This window comes from Oncorhynchus mykiss, chromosome 12 (assembly GCF_013265735.2).
Source record: "Oncorhynchus mykiss isolate Arlee chromosome 12, USDA_OmykA_1.1, whole genome shotgun sequence".
NCBI classification, from domain to species: Eukaryota; Metazoa; Chordata; class Actinopteri; order Salmoniformes; family Salmonidae; genus Oncorhynchus; species Oncorhynchus mykiss.
The window spans coordinates 68,199,122-68,212,727 of record NC_048576.1 but is presented as its reverse complement, the minus strand read 5'-3'; the positions used below and the strand labels follow the sequence as shown (position 1 = coordinate 68,212,727).

The 13,606-nt window shown below is 41.2% G+C and overlaps 1 protein-coding gene across 1 annotated transcript in view; it reads right to left on the bottom strand.

The window, feature by feature from the left end:
• Positions 1 to 9,705: 9,705 nt before the first annotated feature.
• Positions 9,706 to 13,606, bottom strand: part of LOC110538117 (syntaxin-1B) — a 51,695-nt gene continuing 47,794 nt past the window's right edge. The window contains exons 7-10 of the mRNA XM_036938149.1: positions 12,397 to 12,470; positions 11,974 to 12,111; positions 10,409 to 10,519; positions 9,706 to 9,841 (exon numbers count right to left, since the gene is read on the bottom strand). Coding sequence (XP_036794044.1) covers positions 9,761 to 9,841; positions 10,409 to 10,519; positions 11,974 to 12,111; positions 12,397 to 12,470 — 404 coding nt within the window. The 3' untranslated portion in view covers positions 9,706 to 9,760. The remainder of the gene's footprint in view (positions 9,842 to 10,408; positions 10,520 to 11,973; positions 12,112 to 12,396; positions 12,471 to 13,606) is intronic.

The window sequence follows — 13,606 nt, the reverse complement described above, 5'->3', positions numbered from 1 at the left end:
TGTTGTGAATCACAATTGTCCTTCAGCTCCTCACACTTTTTATGTATTTTTTAACCGTGTTTTTTTTATGTGTTTTTAATAACAGTCACAATTTCTTTGAAGGTTGCTTCAATATTTCCAAAAGTCCTAGAGTATTTAATTTCTATTAAAAGCAGGTTTAAAGTAAGCCTGTTTTGGGGGCTCTTTTCTATGACAGTGCATTCCCTTCAGTCAGGAAGGTTTGTCATAGAAAATAGAACACATATATTCACCTTCATGATCCCTAAGGCTTTGTTCGTTTGTGCTCTATCAGTCAGTTTACCTGAGCAGTCTGCAGTGAATCCCACATCCGTTTGCCAATGTACATGTCCTTTCGGAATGATGGATGTGACCCAAGCCCCATGTACCATGGGAGAGCAGAGGAGTCTAGCATCAAGGCAAGTCCCCCTGGGGAACAAGGACTGTGACTGTCCTGAGAGTCCAGTCAGAGGAAGCCATTCATCACTGTCTAGGGCCTTGTGTCCCTGGTGTTTTGTTGATGCCATGAGGGGGGCACTACAGATTCCCAAATGGCACCCTTTTCCCTACAGTGCACAACTTTCGACGAGGGTCCATCCCACTGGGCACAGACGTCATTTCAACATCCAGTTTTAATTTACATTTGGTTTAGTTGTCAACTAATGTGAATTCAATGATGTGGAAACAACATTGATTCAACCAGATTTTGCCCAGTGTGTAGGGAATAGGGTGCCATTTGGGATATAGACAGAGTCTGGGTGTACAGCCATGAGGGGGTAGTGGGGGAGTACAGCATGTGGATGTGGAGGTAACAGACTATTGAATTCCTGCACAAAATGGAGTACTGTATTTATTTAGGTGTTTTTTCAGTCATGTTCAAATTGGTTGTTGCCATTTTCCTTTGTTGATTGGTGGAGCTAGATTAGTGTGGCTGACACAGATGGGAATGGTTTAGTTAATCAAAAACAGGCCTTTTTGTTTGCATTTCCCTTTATCCCCATCTTGAATTTCCTACTTCTCCAGATTCCCCATTCAGCTAATTTCATTGTGGTTTTGTGTCAGTCTTTCACCAAAACCTTGTGTAAAGTATTGTACATTCAAATGTTAAAGTATGTGCTGTGTCATTTAACAGATGCCCATACTAACTAATTAGAATCAGCACATAGCAGAGGACAGATGAACAGCAGCGTACTGTACATTACATTCATCCCACCTCAATGGTAAGTAGCCATGATGAGGTGATGGGGATAGAATTTGCACCAGGGTGAGTGATCAAAGTGGGGATGTCTTGCATGCCTTAATGACGAGGTCATAATGTGTAGACTGGACCGTGAGTCATGGATTCCTAATGGTCCTTTTGGGAGGCTGGGAACCAGATGGGCAGAGTGCTGGAGGAGCTAACCCACACAACATGGCTGAGCAGCTGTTCAAAGTCCTTTGTTCAAAGGGTCTGAGCAGGAGTGCTGATATCGGATCAGTTTTGTCTATCGAATATTAATGAATAATATATGGACAGGGACGGATCATAGATCCGCACTGCTGCTCTGAGATGCTTCTTCAACATGGCCTAGTCCACCTTTAAAAACACACTGGATGGCAGTGGGGCCTTTCAAGGAAAAACACTGACATAATACAATAACGATGGATGATATTTATACTGTGCATTTCACTAGGTGTCAAAATATGTTAAATTGTAAGGAGTGAACTCAGTCACCTCACCCACTACCAATTTCTAACACTTGACTTACCTGAGTGATGCACAGCAGCCATCCGAATGCTTGCCAAGTCTCGCATATCACAGTGACGAGTTGTCTGAGATGTTGCTAACCCAGTGGAGGGCGATCAGGGTCTACAGAGATACTCACTGTGACTTGATCCAAAGCCCAGTGAATAGGCCCCAGGGACTTCAGACCCACTTAATGCTTCATGACAAGGTGTTGATAGGATAACATGAGGATGCTTAACACAAACTAATATCCCATATTCCTAAATCTAAATAACATTGCATTGCCACATGTTTGGTAGATTATGATCTAAGAACATAATTAGCAAAGAATACAATTGAATTTGAGCCATTGTGTACTATAGCGATGGAGACTGACAAACAGTAATGAAGACCAACCACTGCGAGGGTACACTGAACAATCCTTTTCTTTATTCATTTTTTATTATCATTTCAATATGTCTGTCGGGTTAGTTTTTTTTTAAAATCGTTTTTATTTTAAATTAAAATTTGACACACTTATAAAAGACAGCATCTGCATAGAGTTGTCATCTTAAAGATCCATGGAGAAAAGGGAGCGAGAGGAGGGGAGATAGCGAAGGGTGGGGAGGGGAAATACTGGCACGTCACACTAACTAAACAGAACAGCAAACAGCAGTACAAGAGAGGGAGAGAGAGGGACAGATAGTTTTTTACATTACAGTACGCACACACACACACACAAAAAAAACGGGACACAAGTTGCATTTCCAGTCAAAGTTGCAGCAAACGATCCAACTGTCCTCTTTTTTTCAGTCTCTCTCAGTATCATTCTTGTTTCACTCTGTTCTGGCCCACCCTGACAACCCCCTCTAACTGACTTTCACTGAACAAGATGGAGTTGTTCTCTTCTGCCTGTGTTGTTACAGATTTCAAATCACTTCCACCAACTGTGGCTTTTTCGATCTGCAACCAAAACTGTGTTGTGGTCGACCGAGGTTTGAAATAATTTAGTCTCACTTCTGCATGTTAGAGAAAGCCCTTTTTTCTTTTGTATTGCACATAAACGTGGATTTCTATATTGTCACAGGCCAATCTTTCAGTATGATCCACAACTTTCCCTTTGAGGATGATCAGACCTCCTTGGGTTGCCTCACAATTGGGACAAATCCTCTCAAACTCCTAAGAAGGTGATTCAGTTGTTCGCATCGCTAAGATTTCAATACAAAAGAGGACAAAACTCAACGCAGAGCCTAACTCATTTCAAACATTGAAATTCTTCTTACAATTTTGACAATGGAAATCATTTTCTCTCCTATGCACATGAACATAGGAGAGTTGCAACACTTGCCAGACATTAAAGATCACACAAATGAGTACTTAATGACTCTAAATGTCATGACCACTACGTAATGGCGGGTTCAATTAAGAGAAGGACTTATTTTTTCACCACAGTATACTTTCCACAGCGATGAGAGACCCTGGGCCCATGAGAAGAAGCCCAAAGCCAAGTGACAAGGTTGACATTGTCATTATACAAGACAATACCAATCATAATGACAGGGCTGTTTTTGGCTGACTACCGGCTAATAATTGGAGACAAAGAGAGTGTTTGAATTCATATTTGGCCTGGAAGCAGGAAACCGAGACAAAATGGCAATATGTAGATTGCCACTCCCTTCTTACTACGGATGGAGGGAAGCACTGTTCATCAGAGACGGATTGCCTCTGAACGAAATCAAACTGGTTGGTTTTTGACTGATATGGTTGGTCACACAAATGATTCTTTCGTTTGTCCAAACACTCTCCAAACACGCATTAAAACTGAAAGAACATATATGTACAGACAGTCAGTCCAAAAGAGGGGGGGACAGTGGGGATAGGGCAGAGATCGAACCACTTCACAACTTTGACCGGAACACGTTTCTCAGTAGTTTTATACATGGACATGCAAGTCGTTTTTTTCTCTCTTTGAGGTATTTACAATAATTACAAGACACAAAGATCCAGTTCAGTTGGACAACATTGCGAGCATTTCAATATTACTATTATTATTTTTGTTAACATAACTCCTTTATTTCTTTAAATCATTGCTATAATAGAATCACTCACTTTTTTTTAGTTTAGCATTTGATCATTTTTGCCATTCTATCTCCCTCAGTTTGCAAATGTTACCCGCATTTTCTTCTCATTATAATAATATATTTAACATCTATTCAGTTTTCTGTTAACCTACTGTTATGACCATTCAGATAATAATCAACTTTCCGAAGTCACAGTTTCGGGGGAACCATTCCTACACCGCCAACCCCCCTCCCAATTAGAACACTGATACAAAGGAATACTGTTGTGAGATATGGTGAGTATGTTCCAGAATAGGACCATAAGAGCAACGAAAACAACAAACGGTTTCATTGTGGCAAATAACAGTAGCACATTAGTAAGCCACAATAGAAAGTAGCATCTCTGAAGAGGGTTTCGTTGGTTGTTGAAATGATTTCATTCCAAGAACAACCTCTTCTGTGAAAGCAGTTTGAATATTGACATAACGGTGAGGATAAAGCCAGGGGCCATTGCATAGGGCCTTGAATTTCTTGTGGCTACAACAAGCAAATAGGTAAGGGTGCCCATATATAGGAAGGGAAACCCCAAATATGAACCATGATAATATAAAACAGATATTTCGTTTTGAAAGATCTAACTGGTTATAGTTGCAGTTCAAGACCATATTCAAACCCTTTCCAGAAGAGGTTTTCCTTTCCATCGGTTGCACTGATAAGGCTTTGCACTGACAGAAGCTGGACGGCCAGGCCATTACCCTCTATGCTCACTACGTTCGGAGGTCATTCCGATGTTCCACGCACACCCGATACATCTTTTAATTTCAAAACAATACAGGAATAAAAACAGAATACTTTTGGTTCATCCAGGTCAGTGCCCTTATATTCACCAAAGTGGATCTGGTGAACGCTCCGTTCAGGTGTGTTGCCAGCACAGAGAAAGCAAAGCAAGTGAGCGTTGAATTGGGTGTTAAAGAGGCCATGACAAAAAACATGTAGATATTGTGTGCATAAAGACAGGTGTATAGACTACACAGACATTTGGATAGGGATATGTATCTCACCAAATAATAATCGCCACTGTTGTCTCCTTTGGACTCGCGTGTCAGAGGACTCCGTGTACATCATATGACTATGCATCTCTTCTCACTATTACAACCACAAAGACTACAAACTACAGATGATTAAAGGACAACTTGCCAAGTCTTTTCAACAAGTCAACTCAGAAGTTTGAATCAAGTAGCTGACAGAACAACATACAATGATTTGAAGGGGGGATAATCTGGATGATAACTATAGATTACTATTATTATATTATAAGCATTTTTTTTGTAAACTTTACTTTCTTTGTGCTCTTTGATCAGGTGACTGAGAACACGTGGGGCAAAATGCTTTGGTTTGAATTTGGCAACATATATAAATAGTGTCTTTTTTTGTTGTTGTTGTTTTCAACATAAAACTGGAACTCAACAGCTACAACCCATGGACCTGCTAAACCCGAACAGCCCTCACACCTAGTCGCGTGCTCAGAGTGGTCTGCGTCGATCGCAGACGTGCACACACATACTGTACACAAACAAACGTTCATGCTCACACACAAACACACACACGCACCATCTTTTTTTTTGCCAGGGACGAAGGGCATGCACATAAGGCCTAGGAGCTCACAAGTTGCAGTCGCAGCTTAAAGACTCACGATTAACGTTTCCTCACAAAGGACGCATACGCCACCATAGAAGCACATGAAGCAAAGTGGGATAGATGCTATGGGAGAGAAAGAGGGGTACAGGATGGAATGTATCAGAATTACTACTAGGGGTTCTGCCATGGTGGGGGAAAACCGCACACTACAGTACTCTGGAGGAAGGGAGGGACGACATTTTGCACCAAACAGTACCCGGACGTTTACACACACTCGTACATACGTAGATCACTCCTCTGGACGTACCACTGTCAATATGGTGTCTCTGTAGACTTGCGATAAAACAGACACCAGCAGCGATATAACTACAACCCCTCACCCCGTCCCCAGTGAGTAAATATAAATAATCGATCGATAAATAAACTGTGAACGTGATAGACAGTGTTTTCTTAAGAGTGTAAAGTGCGCACATGATTGAGAGCAGAAATCACCATGCAAACTCACAAAGCCGATAGTTGCATGCCTTAATAAGAATAAGGGTTCCCTAGCCATATTCCTTTTAAAAAACAACAACGACATCAATATAACCCCATTTTAACTGTACATGTAAGTGGTTGGACACAATTAAATACACAGAAGCTTTAAAAAATAACATGCTGGCCAGTCCTGGAATGACTTGAGGACTACAGTCAGATTCCCTCCTGGATCTGTGGGTGGAGATGTTGGTCGAACGAACCTAGATTTCCCGTTCGCCATTCCTATGCCATCAATATCTCTTGCTGCAGTGAGACATTCTTGCCATGGAAATATACAAATTGGACTTGAGGCTCACCAAAGTGATATAAGAGAGCCTTTAAATCGTGGTGGGACTGAAATATCACGTCTCGTGGTGATCGAGATTGTACAGAACTCAAAAGTGGTTACCGGTATGCACGTAGAAAACAGTGACATGGGTTAGTCCTGAAGTTAAATCACGTTTAAATAGAGGCCATTGTTTGTTGTTTCTTGCTCACTGTGTTCCAAGGTGTAAGTCAGTGCCAATCTCCCAAAGTTATGTGGTTGTTCATGGAAAAAGTCGCAAACTCCCATTCTATAAGGACAGCCCACTATCAAAGGCCACTGTTTCACACTCAGAACCAAAGAGCCGTTTGCATGGATATGTGAAATGACTGAACATTTCATTTAAGGTTTCAGCTTCCTATTTATTGCAACTATTGTCCTTATGATGATATGGCGGGCCTTAGCACAAAGCATCAGCTAACTACTACCTAGCACTTGAAAGGGCCATGATTTGGTTGGCCACCGAGCTGAAAGTGGACCATAACTTTAATGTAGTTACTATAGTGTAAAGTTTGGACAACAACAGAGGCAGTTCAATGACAGTCAGTCAGGGATGACCACCACTTGACTTAGAAATTCACCAAGAAACCAGTGACTTAGAAAATGATGTTCCTTGCTGATGTCAATGACAGGGGAATGACCATGTAACTGTAAAAAAGTGGGTAGGTGTGTATTGATTTTGCAGCAGCCAATAGGTAAGATGAATTAGGTATGCTAACTCTGAAATATCCTATCCAGTGTCCTGTGAGATTTGCATTAATAGACAATTCTGTGTCAGAAGGTTAATCTAACGTGATTCTCTGTGTTGGGGCACTCATGAAGTAAAATCATGCGCCTTTGGTTTTACACTGAACAGAGTCACTTTTGGCATTTGGAAATGTTGAATTTAGCTACATTTCCATCTTAAAATCCAAGTTCAGAAAACTGAGAGCTGGCTCCTCCCTTTGAATATACAATATTAAGGACATTTTCAACACAAAATTAGGATTTTCCCGAAAACATTTGACAACATTGTTTTTTTCCTTACAATTATTACATATACAGGCAAAGTATCTGTTACAAGAAAAAAACGGTTTAATGTTGCGGTAGCTAGCATAGTCTGTTTGGGCACACACAACAGACACTCTTATCCAGAGCGTAGTACAGGCGCGTTAGGGTTAAGTGCCATGCTCAAGGGCACATAAACAGATTGTTCACCTCGTCAGCTCAGGTATTTGAACCAGCAACCCTTTCAGTCACTGGCCCAACGCTCTTAACCGCTGAGCCACAACTTATATCCTATGACGTTCCTACATATAGGAAGCTAACGTCAGAGGATAATTGGGTTCATCTTTAAATGGACTATATTCTAATCAAATCAATACACCAGCAACAAAGTTGTTGCTTTGTCAAACATCTATTGATCGTAGAGTATATTCTCCATTCAGATTAGGTCCATGTCCAGTCTAGATCACAGGGGGTATAAGGCCTTGTCATATGAACTACACCGGGACACTCTTCCATGAAGGTGACCCCAAACAGTCGGAACGATTTAGTTCATCCAGTCGGGGGCCAACACCGTCAACGCAAGCCAGGGAATTGGGACTTTGAGGGCAAGGCTCACGAGTGATGATTTTGATTCAGTTACTCCCGCGATTGGATCTTAATCTGCGACATTACAGTGCTGGCTTCAACAGAGTCACTGTGACATCCGTGTCACGTTGCCATGCATATTTCCTTGGCAAGGTGGAGCTGTCTCTTTCAGATAAATGTAGCAGCATTCATATCTGTTCTTAGCCTGAATTCAAATGGCATTCATTTGTAGAATGTGCAATCATAGAGCACAGTATTCTCTCCTAACCTTGCTATTCTGAACTGGTAATAGTTCAGCACCACCAATGGGCTATTAAGAGGGAAACGCCCATCTTCATGAAATAGCACCCAAACAACTCAAGCAGAGGGTGGAATAGGTTCCCTAAAAACTCAACATGACCGACCGATTGCTAAGTTATTAATACCTACCATGTTTTATGAATAGATTCTATAGTTGCGTGTTTTTTTAAGATTATATCTTTGCTTAGTAAAAAATACAATTTCACAAGAGGGGCACACAAACGTGTTCCATTCACAGTACCCATTTGCTTATATGTTTTTGTATCTTTGAAAATAAAGTAAAGCAAATGGCAAAATGAAAAATATAGCTGAAGGTCCATAAAGGAAATATGAGGCCAGACGATTTGTCACAGGACACGTCACACACTACACCACCACAGTAGAACTAACCACTTCCAAAGCAAGACATGAGACTCGACACCAGGGCTCGCCAGCATTTCAAGTTTTGAGATTCCGTTGTTCAATTGACTTTTTTTATAATGCGTTCCTAATCTGTAGAACAGGCATGACGGCTACAGGTCTCTCTTTCTTTCACCTCCCTCTCTTCCTTCCCTCTCTGGTGTAGCTTGCAACCTTTTATAATATAATCCCCCCCCCCCCCCCCCCCCCTCCCCCTCTGTCTGTTCTCTCTTAACATCCTTGGGAAAACTCAAACTGGTCGGCTTTCTTTGTCAAAACTGCATAGTTCGACCGTCGGGTTTACCCCCCCCCCCCCGTCTTACCTCTCTAATCTCTCTCTGAATTTGGTTTCTGCCGCAGGCATATGGAATTAGCTGAAGGCCCGGAGACGTTCCTCTCTCCAAGCTCCTACTGTATGGATAAGAGCAGAGAAGGGCCTAGATGGAGCACCTGCAAACTGTCAGTTGTTTTTCAAACCTGCTACTGCAGTGCCACGCCCTAAAGGACACGCCTCCATCTGTCTGTCAGCCGGGGCCTTTCATCTGCCGTTGTAACAGCTCCATGGGTTTAAGCTCTTATCCCTATTGGTCAAAGTAAAGACATTGTTGCCTATCTAGGAGATTTGATTAGCCTATCGCCGGGTTACTCAAGTTGACTACACTAATTTGTCTGGCTGATTTACGTGATTGACAGGAATAATCAACCCATGAGAAGTCTCTTAAAAGTCACGGTTCAAGCAAAACCAAAGTCAGTCTCTCCCAACGAAACGTGATTGTTGTATCTATGAAATAAGGAACACCGATCATCCTAATCCGTCTCCAGTTTTGTGCATTAGGTTCTAAAATCGCATCCAAGTAAACTACCTTTGCTGGAACAACACACAATTTAGCAGTCTTTGGCACTGTCCTGGAGACTCCCCCCCCCCCCCCCCCCCCCCCCCCCAAAAAAGGAAAGAAACTTAAAAAAAGAACCTGTTTTACGTCATATTTCTTTCCAGGTAGCTAACCCATGTGCTGTTTCTTATGTTCAATAAATGTACATGTACATTGCAAATTGTTTGTTTATTTGTACCCTCTTTTTTTGTATATGTTATGTTTTTAGTCAGCTATAATGTCGGTTTAGTTTTTTTGTCTTTGTTTTTTTCAACCCCACCCCTTTTAGAACATTTTCCTTATCTGATATTGTATATGATATTTTTCTCTCTGTGTGTTTTTTTTCTCTTGTGGCCGCCTTTCGTCGTTGTCGTCATTAAAAGCCCAGGTATCCGCCGATAGTGGATGCCAAGACGACTCCCAAAATAGTACAGCAGACGATGATCATGAGCTTCTTCTGCATGGGGGGGGGGGGGGGGGGGGGGACAAGGCGTTGATGGTGTTAGCAAGACACAGGGAGACTTGTGATTGTATACATGCTACGGGACAGTTTTACGGTAAGGGACAATATCATTTATCTACACAACACATTAGTATGTACATTGTGCCCCAACCTTTCATGTGTCTGTGGAGGTTGGTCGCTTGGTAATCACTGAGGTACTGTGTGAGTGAGGGTGGAATGTGCTGTACATGAAGAGGTGGTGGATATTATTATTATTTGAGTGTGTGTGTGAGAGTGTGTGTATACTCTTTAATAATATAGTTATGAGGGGGTGGTGGGCATGAACCTTTTATGATATGACTGACTGTAGGAGGATGCTGTGCCTATTTTAGTATGCTTGTCTGTGTGTTTACATGATGGCATAGGTATAGTATGTATATTAGAATGTACAGTATGTACACATCCTCATGTAGGTGGGGGATGTGGGTTACAGCAACGTAACAGTGATAAAACATGTGGAAGAATATATGCGTATACACAATATATGCGTTAGCCCTGTTATACGGAGAGCCTGTGACTTACCTTGCGAGCCTGGCTCTGGTATTTGACAGCCTTCTTGGTGTCAGACACCGCCCGCTCCACAAAGTCCACGGAGTGTTCCACGTTGTACTCAATTCTGTCAATCATCTCTCCCTGTAAACAGCAAAAAAGCACCGTCATCAAAATGCAAGCGGAGTGAGGGGAATACCTTGTCTATTACCACTTTAAGTTAGCCTCAACCACATTGTATGCACATGTTTCCGCCCCATATTTTTTTTAAGGCTCAAGGGTGGTATCGTATTTCTGTTATTTCGAATCCAAACAAAGCTTCTAGCACAAATATCAGCTGTTTTCTATTAATTTATATTCTAGTTACAAAGTACTGTAAGTGATATTGATGAAGCCACTTATCATCTACATGTTGTCTTCCATCTAAAGGATGGATTTTTAACATTGTGTGCTGCATAATGTTGCCAGAGGAAACAACAGTATTGGTATATAAATGAGATGAGCGTAGCTAAGTACCTATGTTTATTCATCATACACAATTGCATATTGTCCATGAGGAAAAGCCCCCAGAGAAAGAGAAGAATTGTCACTCAAAAGCGTTTTTCCTCCCTATTGTAGTTTGGATGAAATAATCCAACTCGCAAACGGTTTACAGTGCGTGAGCTAAACTTAGAAACCATATTTCCCTGTTACCCAGAAGCAATTTTCTAATTTAGGTCGTCCTGATGAGATTCATAGGCTCTTAGTGGAAGTCAACGGGCATTTCTTCACAGTGAGAATCAAAATTGGCAACATAATATTCTCATATTGTATCTCACATGTCAAGATTCTATGTAATATTAACAAATGTTCTGTAAATGTGAAAATATTTGAAAATGTAACTTAATTAAGTGGTCATCATTTTGGGAATAAACTGTAGCATGTTACCAACACATTTATGTGAGGTATTTTGTAATGCATTTTTAAAGTGCAAGTCTTTGCTGTACCATTTCAACTTAAGTGCGACCCCTGCGTACAGCCACAACCCTGAACATACTATAAGAACCCATTAATTGAGATAACTGAACACTAGCAGCAGAGAGCTGGCTACACTGATGAAACCAGGATGTAAAAAGGCTACAGTTGTAGCCTGAGCTTATCTGAATGGCTACACAGCATTGCTCATTGGTGTGGAACTAGTCAAGGCAACAGTGTGTTTACTCCCAGTCTCAATCTAAACATATAATAATAACAGGGCACTGCATGCAACACTTCTCGAGTCTCAAAGCACAATTACTCAAATATGCCTGTGAACCCACACGCCTGAGGCTAAATGTCATATGTTCAACTCTCAGCTCCAAATATCTGCCCCGTTCTCAGTCAGTCGTGGCAAAAACCAAATCACAGTTGGACGGATTTCATTATGAAAGATGTAAGACTCAGTTTGAAGATACACAGATTTGCTTCAATGTTTTCATTTTAACATCACAAAAAATGACTCCGATTCAAGGCCGATTCAAATCCATTCTGTGCTCAACGTAAGGCTAATGGCATAAAACTGGGCTTTTATTGATTCATTCGTCTTTTAAAAACATTTCAAATTAAAAACAAAACTTTACCTGACTCTCGACCAGCATGGCCATGTCCACAAACATGTCGTGCAGCTCACGGATGCTGTTCTCCAGCTTGATGATCTCGGTGTGTCGGGTCTCAATCTCATTCAGAGCCTGCTTGTCTATCTGAGAGTCCATCTTGATCTAAGGACCCAAAACAGAGGGTTGAGAAGGAGACCGAGGATGAGGAGAGAAGAGGATTCAATGTGTTCTTTTGCCACCTGTAATAATCAACATTCTTCTTCTGTTAAAAATCATATCAGGACTAATAATAGTCAACGTAGCAGTAGTTTATTGAATGCAAACGTGACAGATGTAGCGAGTTAGCTATGACTAGCCACACAGGTTATTAGTGTCTGTGGTCCCCATGCCTTCACTGTGGATATATGTCTGCCATGGGGAATGGCCGGGCTCAGGTGTTGTACTCACATCATCGGTGAAAATGGCAAGCTTGCCACTCTCCAGCATATCCTCCAGCTCCTCGTTGGTGGTTGTTCTCCCAGCTGCCGAGCACACACAGTCACACACACACACACACACACACACACACACACACACACACACACACACACACACAATGAAATATATTGCCAACAAATTATCATAATGCTTTGCCTGATGCACTTACAGTTTAGTTATTTAAATCAACACATTTCCACCGTTTTAGTGCCATTTGAAGCACAGCACAGATTCTGGGCAGTAATTAAAAAAGAGCATGTATCTCTAACCAGATGTCTAGAATAATCTAGATCAATTTAAAGCTCTAAGGTATCCTAAAAATATTATTCAAAATGAAATAATATGAAAGAAAATATAGCTTTTAAATAAAATGTGCAAGCTGAATTACAATGAAGGAAAGTCTTCTGTTTTTGCAATCTGCATGACTATACAAATTATCATTGGCTAATATGTGGCCATTCAAATCCCTTGTCTACCAACTATCGTCTCAATAAACTTCAAATGCATCTATTCTGTTAAGTCTGTCCCAGTCTTTTGAAAAATACTGTGTCTGTGCATAATATTGGTTGATGTCTGGATCTCAGATGTCACTATGGCTGTGAGTTGTGTATGAAACACTTGCCAGTGTCTGTATCTGTGTACTTCAGTATTAAAAGGATACTCACTGTCTGTGAATTCCAGTCTGTCTCATATGAAGGTCAGTGGGGCTGCCTTGAAAATATCCTTACGTCTGCAAAGCCAATTTTTGTGTCTGCGCTGTTGGGTACCAGTATATATTTAGTAAGAACTCTGGCTATTTCTTGTGTAAGATACTAACGTACCTCTTTGTCAGTCGGTGTTACCCTGTCTGCTGTCAGCATGTGTGTGTATGGCATTGGTCTTGTTGATTTATTACCAATCACTAAATCAATCAACCAATCAAGTGTGTTGTATTTGTGCAGCCATTTTAACAAAGTAATTGACAAAGAATGCTAAACTAAGTCTAGGCCTAACCCACCCTAAAAGAGAGAATCTAGGTTGATAGTGTCAATATACTGTAATGTCTGTGTATGGTTCTATTCACTATGAACTGTACTTGTATAGTATCTCCATACATAGATACTATAAAGAGCAGGGTTCCCCAACTGGCCCGCGGGTGGAATCATTTGGCCCCCCAATTTTTCTGCCCCCCTCCCCACCC